This window comes from Pinus tabuliformis, chromosome J (assembly GCF_031772625.1).
Source record: "Pinus tabuliformis cultivar Carrire ecotype Pingquan chromosome J, CPIR1, whole genome shotgun sequence".
In the NCBI taxonomy this organism is placed as follows: Eukaryota; Viridiplantae; Streptophyta; class Pinopsida; order Pinales; family Pinaceae; genus Pinus; species Pinus tabuliformis.
In genome coordinates, this window is record NC_142295.1 from 1,240,045,452 (window position 1) to 1,240,054,345 (window position 8,894).

The 8,894-nt window shown below is 35.3% G+C and overlaps 1 protein-coding gene across 1 annotated transcript; it reads left to right on the plus strand.

Annotated features, from left to right (window-relative positions):
• Positions 1-5,741: 5,741 nt before the first annotated feature.
• LOC149231674 (L-type lectin-domain containing receptor kinase IX.1-like) lies at positions 5,742-8,332 on the plus strand. The gene has a single exon (XM_089376343.1). It carries the CDS (start codon positions 5,792-5,794, stop codon positions 7,883-7,885), a length of 2,094 nt encoding a protein of 697 aa, XP_089232469.1. The 5' UTR covers positions 5,742-5,791; the 3' UTR covers positions 7,886-8,332.
• The last annotated feature ends 562 nt before the right edge of the window (positions 8,333-8,894 follow it).

The window sequence follows — 8,894 nt, forward strand, 5'->3', positions numbered from 1 at the left end:
TATTCTTGGAGAAAATAAAAACATCATCAATATAAACAATTAGCCAATCAAAGTATGGCTTGAAGATATCATCCATTATTTTCTAGAACTTTGAGGGAGCATTCTTGAGGCCAAATGGCATGAAATTCCATTCATAATGCCCTGCTAGAATACTAAAAGCAGTCTTAAATTTATCTGCTTCATCAATGACAACCTGCCAAAATCCTGCCTTTAGATCAAATTTAGAAAATACCTTGACACTTGCAATCCTTCTGATTAAATCTCCCTTGTGCAGAATTGGGTAGGTATCATCAGCCAAAACTGAATTTAGAGGCTTGTAATTTATAACAAGTCTAGGAATCCCTCTAATTTGTTTGGCTCTTTTATTCACATAGAATCCATAGCAATTCCAGGGGCTATTGGATTCTCTGATCAGTCTTCTGTCAAGCAATTGCTGGATTTCTTTTTGGCAAAGATCTCTGTATTCTTTTCTCATTGGGATGGCTCTGCTTTTACAGGGTTTTCTAGTATACCCTTCTTTGTAAGGCAATTTGATAGTATGCTGCTTCCTATGCCAGAAAGCATTTGGCTCTTCTGAACAGCATGTTTCTTCTAATTTTTCTTTCAGATCCTGGATTTTTCTTTTTATGTGGGGAAATTTTAACTGCTCTTCAACCCTTAGCGTGCCTTTCAGATCTTTGAGATCCGCCAACAGAGATTCTGCTTTATCCAATTTTTGCATGGCTTGGACCATTGTTGAAATCCTTGGACTTGAGACATAAGGAAGTTCAAATTTCTTTATTTTACCTTTTGAGGTAGGAATAGAGATAAAATAGCCAGCTCATCCTCCCTTTAGCCCGGCTAAGCCATGGGGCTCTACTACAGCTAGAAAGACATTTCCTAATATACAGTCAACAGGAATATCTGCAATGGCAAACTTCATATTTACACAATGAGTGTCAAAGCATAATGAAGATCTGGGAATTTCGTATTGGAGTTTCTTGTTCCCCAGTCCTACTACCTCCCTTTCAGCTTAAACCCGGTACTTGGCTGGAATAGTTTTGATGTTAAGGATGTTCATGTCTGCACCTGAATCTAGTAATGCAATCATTTAAATTTTTTTTCCTTGGATGCAGATTTTTACCTTAACATGATGTTACTGATAGGTGATTGTGAATAACCTCATATATTTAAATCCAAAATGCGGATCCTCCATCCCTTCAAAAACTTGTACTTCTTGGTGATATGCAGTAGGATTCCAGGAATATTCCTCTTCTTTTTTTCGCCTATGAGGTTTTTCCCATTTTGTATTTCTGCAATTTGAATTTTTATTGCAGAGATTTCTTCTTTGAGGTGGTGTATTTCACCACTTACTTCTCCTAGAGTCAATGATCTGACTTTTCCTGGCTTTTGATGATGCATTTAGAATAACTTAGTATTTCTTTCATAAGATGCATCAATAAATAAAGGCTTCTTACCTGATTCTTTAGAAGCTTTGGTCTTGAGCTGGATAAGAATCGAAATATAGATATTATATATTATTATTTTAATTTGTATATTTTAATTTTTTTTAAAGTGGATGTCACTATATATATATAGATAGATAGATAGATAGATAGATAGATATAAAGTACTTATATAAATTTAAGTATTTGATGTTGAGATTGGTAAAGAGTGTTGTTTATTCATTATTTTAATAGGGTAGTTGTAAAGAAAAAAATTATTTTTATTATTAATGATATAAAAATAGTTATAAAATAAAATGTTAATTAATATTTTTAATTAAATATTAAAAAAAGAGTTTGTTTGATGTAGTTTAATTAGTAATGGTCGTACAAAATAAGTTTCATTGAACTAAAAGTTTAGGGTCTGATAAAAATGAAAAATTAAACATGATGAAAATATAGTGCCATCAAACTTAAAAATATATATTAAAAAATGAAAAAGAAAATGAAATAAAAAATGAAAAATGGTTTTTTGTCATATGTATAAAAATATTGTTTTTTTAGCGACAATTATTTGATGTGCATTGAAATATTAATAACTGGAAAAAAAAAGGAGCTCCTGCAATGGCATGCACGATTTCTCTTCAAATGAGAACACAAGGACATTGAGGCACAATCATGGAACTTAGATGGATCCACCAGGCAGATTACACCCATAGGGTTTTCATCCCAAGGATAAAACTAGAACTAGCCTTGCCAAGTTCTCAACAAGACACAATATGATAGACAAACTCAAGATGCCCCCAAATGCCTAGCTCCTATCCCCTTTTATAGGCCTAATGGACTCTCTAGAAGCCTTATTTTATTGTTTTACCTCACAAATGAAGGCAAATACCATGGGAAAATACCACGGTAAATACAATGGGTAGATTTTGTCCTTTTGACCATGGCAAGAAAATGAAATATTACAAATTTTGTCCAAAATTAAGTAAAGGTTTGTTGCAATTGCAAGTTCAATGCATGTAGTCTACATAATCTAAGTGAAAAAAGGGATTTTCAAGTCATTGGATCCATTTATGCTTCAAAAAGTGCAATTTAAGCAATGAAAATTGCAACCTCATTTCTCAAAATGAAGGAGATTTGAAATTCCTTCAATGCTCAACATGAAGTTTATGTGTGTGTGGGCACATGTTTTGTGCTCAAAATCAAGGAGATGTGTAATTTCTTCCATGCTCAATATGGTATATATATGCATCTTTGTGTGTAAAACCAACTAAAATCCATCTAAACCAAAAATCTATAAAGAATCCATTTTTTTCCGAGTTTCACATTAAGAAATAAAAAATTACACTTTAACCAATGTGATTTATCTTAATAAATTTAATAATAAAATTAATATAAACTAATATTATTTATAATTTCTATGTTAGAGTATTATAATACTTTATATTATCTACTATTTAAAATTATAGTAATATATTATGGTATTTTCATATCGTTATTTTTTCCATGGTATATAAAATATAAGTTTAAATTTAAAATCTTATTAATTTATCCATTTTATTTGAAATTGTGTTAAGTTTTTCACAATGTTTTTTTTATGTAAAAATGATATTGGACAAAATTGGAAATTATATTAAAATTTATATTATCTTAGTATTTTAATCATTATTAGAAAATTATTTTAAAAAAATTAATTTTAAATTGATCTGAAAAAAAAAACTTTCTTTCTCTCAAATATATGGAAAAAAGAAAAGCCATCTCACTCTGGATTGAAATTTAAATGACCGTTTAAATTAAAATCATTCCATAAATGTGATAATTATAAATAAAGACTTTATTTTTTATTATTAATATACAAAATAAAATTATAAAATAAAATAGACATTTTATTTAATAATTATCTTTTATTTTAAAAAAATACCTGATTAATACATAAAAATATTAGCTAACATCCTTAAGAAAATCAAAGCATCTTCGAAATCAAAGCATCTTCGAAATTCAAGCATCTTCGAAATTCAATTTTCAAATAAAAATCAAATTTCACTAAACCAATCAATTGATATTATCTATATAGGGAGTGGATAAGGATTGAAATATAGGTATTATATATTATTATTATTTTAATAAGGTAATTGCAAAGGAAAATTTATTTTTATTATTAATGATATAAAAAATAATTATATTAATATATTATGGAATTTACTTTAAGTTAATATTTTATTCTTAATAGTAATTTCCCTTAATATTTATGGAACAATAATATTAATCTATATTAATAATAATATAAATTATTTAACTAAAAGTTTTTTAACAACCTTGGACCGTGGTCAAAGCTAGGCGTTGTTGGGTAAAATATAGCTGTTGGAATGGCTTGCTGTCCCTATTTAACTTGTCGCTCATATTGAATCTTCAGCATGCTATGGATCACAAAAGTGTAAATTCTATAATAAAATATTAATTAATATTTGTAATTAAATATTAAAAAATAATTTTTTGAAGTAGTTTAATTAGTAATGTGCTTAGAAAAGAAGTTTTATTAAACTTAAAAATTTTGAATCCGATAAAAATGAAAAATTAAACATATGAAAATATAGTGCTATCAAACTTAAAAGTATATATTAAAAAAAAAAATCTTCAAAATTAAATTTTGAAATAAAAATTAGATTTTACAAATCCAAATCAATCCTACAAATCCTATACATGTATATATGCTAATATAAAATTAAATGAATAAAATCCTATACATGTATATATGTTAATATAAAATTAAATAAATAAACAAATATTTTAATAAAAATTTATTCAGGTATATATGTTAATATAAAATTAAATAAATAGACAAATATTTTAATAAAAATTTATTCAAATGACAAAAGACGTAAATTTGAAAATAACCATGTAAATTGTTTGTGTGTACTTTGTATAAAATCACTTGTAAATGTTAATTTGCCATTAGAAAATAAACCACGCAACCTCTTTAAAATTGGACATTGCTATGAACTTACCATTAAAAACTCACCTGTCTATCATCAATGCCCAGATTTAATAGTTTACCAAGCCAACATCAATGACTAGATCTAATAGTTTACCAACTCATCAATGCGTAGGCATGAGAGTCTACACTTTCATCCTTCATTATAACGCATGGCTATAGATCATTGGGCTAATGGTTATATTTATTTCTTTATGAGAATTTCTTGGTTTTGTACGTGTGGTGTTGTGTTATTTAGATAAAATGATAATTTGGTTTTGTACGTGTGGTGTTGTGTTATTTAGATAAAATGATAATTTATTTTTTTATTTATTAAAATATATTTTATTTTATACATATATAATAATTTGATGAGATATTTTATCTACTCCAAAAATTGCTCCTACCGTTGATCCCTTGAAGATGTGACTCGATGGAAACTACTCATCTTCCTTCGGAAATTTTAACTGAAATTTTAACTGGTAACTTGACAATAAAGTTTGAACTTGTGAGTTGATGGAAACCAATAAACTTTACCATGAACGAGATGAAAATGAAACGGAAATTGTGACTTCATGGGAACTAATAAACTGAACGTGATACCACGAGACTTATGTCCCCGAGGTGATTTCGAAAGAGGCTTAATTTCACCCCCCACACATTAGATATATTATGATAAAAATCTTTGAACTTTGCCCTTTATGTAATCGCGAGAATGTAGATTAAGATGTCAAATAAAATGCTCGTGAAAGAGTTTCTTCCGGTAGCTCAATAGCTCACAGTTTTCAAGGCATCCCGAGATGCAAGGGATGGGTGATGAAAATTGCTGCGAGGCAGCCCCCAACGTTCTAGGATTAGGGTTGACTCTAAGCATGGCATGGTCCCTTTGGCCTCATTCGACCGTGTTCTTTGCTAAAGCAAGTGACAGATTCAGGCTCTGCATGTGCAACTAGGCTATATCCGGATGTGACTGATGGTAGACTGGCCATTTCAATTCCATTCCTGGGGTGTGGTTTAACGGTGAGGCGGAGAAGTTTGGATACCATTGATTTCGTGGCCCAATCCGATACAGAACTATATACTTATACTTTTGAGTACGGGGTTATCGGGGTTATCCTGATTCATCACACGAGATTTTCTTGTATGGCTGCATCTCAATAATTTCTGTTGCTTCTTTTTAAAGTTTCCATGGTATCATAATCGTATCTCTCGTCCTTTGTAAACTTATACATGAAGAAAATCTCTCCCTTGGCTCTGCCCATTTTCGTTTGTTTGATTTTGTGGCGCTATAATTTTCTGTGCTTTAGTTGATGAATGTGAACGTCCGTTGTGATTGCTAACAAATTACCAGCCGCTCTGCTCGACTATTGTTTCATTCTGTAGTCTAATTATCATGGTGGGTGCAAAGGAGGAGCTCTGTGCTTTGGCACTTCTGTTCCCAATCCTGGCTATGGTGTCCCTTGCACAGTCCCATGGAAATACTACGTCTGGTTTCTCGTTCCCATCGTTCGGCAACGACAACAGCAACGAGTTGATATACATGGGAAATGCTTCCTATAATTCTTCAGGTTGTTACATCGATCTCAATCCATCGCCGAACACGACATCCGGTGCTTCCCATGAATATTCTGACATGTATAAGTGCATCGGAAGGGTTCTTTACCGTGAACCCATCACGCTCTGGCCGGCCACATTTACGACCACCTTCACCATATTTGTGAAAGAGATCCCCCTTCCGGACGGGCTGAAGAATTTCAACGGTGACGGTCTGGCCTTCGTCATCGTCCCCAACAACGGACCCTTTCTCCCAGATAGCTCCGGAGGATCTCTGGGTTTGTTCGGTTCATCCACAGATGGAAACACAACGAATCAACTAGCCATCGAATTCGACACCTTCAAGGACGAAATCGATCCGGACGACAACCATGTCGGTATAGATGTCAAGGGTATCAAATCCGACGCAACCGCCGTTCTCAGTCAAAACGGCATCGATATCAAATCGGGGCGCCCGATAAGCTTTCGAATCCAGTATGATGGCTGGAGCAAAAGCCTGCAAATATATGCCGCCTATGCAGACCGACCAATTCCCTATTCGTTCATCTTAAACCACACAATAGAGCTATCAAGAACCGTTCCGAGATCAGCGTACCTAGGATTCTCGGCTGCAACGGGGAATTCTTTCGAGATTCAGCGTATTTTGGACTGGAATTTCACTTCGGAAATCTTGCCCGACTCGTCTCTGAACATAGCCCACGGAGGATCCACAAGCAGGGGGCTGAAGGTCGGGCTCCTTACCGGTTCCATCACCGTCGTGGCCGTATTGTTGGGATTGTCGGCGTGGTTCATCGATAGAACTAGAAAACGGAGAGCGAACTCAGGCCCGCTGTTCAGCGGGGAGCTAGCGATATTGGAGGGCCGAACGATGGCCTCGTCGTACGCTCCTCAACGATTCTCCTACAAATTTCTTTCAACCGCGACAAAGGACTTTAGCGAAACTGAACTTCTTGGAACCGGCGGCTTCGGGAGCGTTTACAGGGGTAGCCTGGAAGGGCCAGACAGGGCGAGGACACTAGTAGCTGTGAAGAGAATCTCTGCGGGGTCAAGACAGGGAGAACGAGAATTCAGGTCGGAGATTATCACCATAGGTCGGCTTCGACACAGAAACCTAGTACAGTTACAGGGATGGTGCCACCAACGGGACGAGCTGCTGCTCATGTATGACTATATGCCCAACAGGAGCCTCGACAGGTTCATCTTCAGGCAGCCAGGGGATAGCCATCAGAATCAGGATCAGCCCCATCTGAATTGGACCCGGAGACACAGAATCTTATGCGGGCTGGCTTCAGCGTTGCTGTACCTTCACGAAGAATGGGAGCAGAGAGTCGTCCACCGGGACATTAAACCCAGCAATGTTATGCTCGACGGGGAATTTAATGCCCGTCTGGGGGACTTCGGCCTCGCCAGGCTGATTGAGCATGACGAAGGGAATCCGGCTGTCACCACGATGCTGGCGGGGACGCCCGGCTATGTGGCACCAGAGTGTGGGTACACCGGCAAGGCTACTGCAGAGTCCGATGTTTTCAGTTTCGGGGTCGTTGTGTTGGAGGTAGCATGCGGGAGGCGGGTTGTGGATCGAAAGCCGCCATTGTCGGAGGGGAATTTGGTGGATTGGATTTGGGAACTTTACCGGGAGGAAACAGTTATCGAGGCCGCGGATCCGAGATTGGATGGAGATTTTGAGGAAGAACAGATGAAACGAGCATTAACTTTGGGACTTGCCTGCTCACATCCAGATCCCCAGCTGCGTCCGTCAATCAGACAAGCGCTGCAGGTTCTCATAAATCCCAGTGAAAAGATGATGCAGCTTCCTTCTTCAAGGACGTTGGCCATCTATGTAGTTTCGCCATCAAACCAGGGACTTAATTCTCGCCCACCTGCTTCGTATTCAAGTGTTTGCTCTGGGTCAGGTTATACGGGCTCCGCTTGAGGTGGAGGGCTCCACTTGAGGTGGAGGAAAGAGCTAATCAGCCATATATTGGGTATTTAATGCTCTCAGAGCAGCACGCGACTTAACGCGATAACACGGGAGCGAACAAATTCGGATTCGGCATTAAATAATATTTGCCCGCTCCCGTGTTATCGGGCTAAGTCGTGTGCTGCTCTGAAGACATTAAATACCCAATATATGACTGGTTAGCTCCAGACTGAGATGGAGGCTCGTCTATTACAGCCTCAACCCTCCATTATGGGAGATAAAGATGACACTTATCAGAATATGCATCACATCAAGGTGATGCTAATTTCAGGCCAAATTTTATGCCATTGTAAAAGGATATGGCATGGAATTTATTTGAATCTTGAAAATATAGTTTGAGCCAAAGTTAGCGCGGAGAACTGTTTATGAACCAGGAGGTTAATTGTTACGAGTAAGTGTTTTAGAACTGTGTATGAACAAACATGTTAGTTGTTACTGCTACTTGCCTGAAATAGATAAATTGATCCCATGTGCAGAGAGAAAAATATGTTCACATAGTGTTTGGAATGGATAATCAGTAATAACCGTGTGAAGTGAGGGTTCACAATTGTTTGTAATGGATAATCAGAAATAACCTGTCAGGGTCCTATTTACTTTTAGGATAATGTGGGGTCCTATTTACTTTTAGGATATATTGTAGTGGTGGTATATATTGTTTTCTGGAGTATATATTGTAGTGGTGGTATATATTGTTTTCTCGAGTATATAGGGTGAAAGGGAATTTATAAAATAGCATAATTACATTAATAAATTAATAAATATGATTGATATATTATAATTATTAATTTATTTAAATTTATAATAATATAAATTTAAATTTCTCAAATAAAATTATTAATCACATAAATTTTTCAATATTAATTTTCTATTTATGATTCAAAACTTCCATTCACAAACCTTAAGTAACCTTAACTATCTTTGATTCTGGTTATGTACCTTATTTTCAACAAACACTTGTTAA

Bases quoted from the DNA above. Each gene is read 5' to 3' on its own strand.
- LOC149231674 (XM_089376343.1), top strand. From the start codon at position 5,792: ATGGTGGGTGCAAAGGAGGAGCTCTGTGCTTTGGCACTTCTGTTCCCA.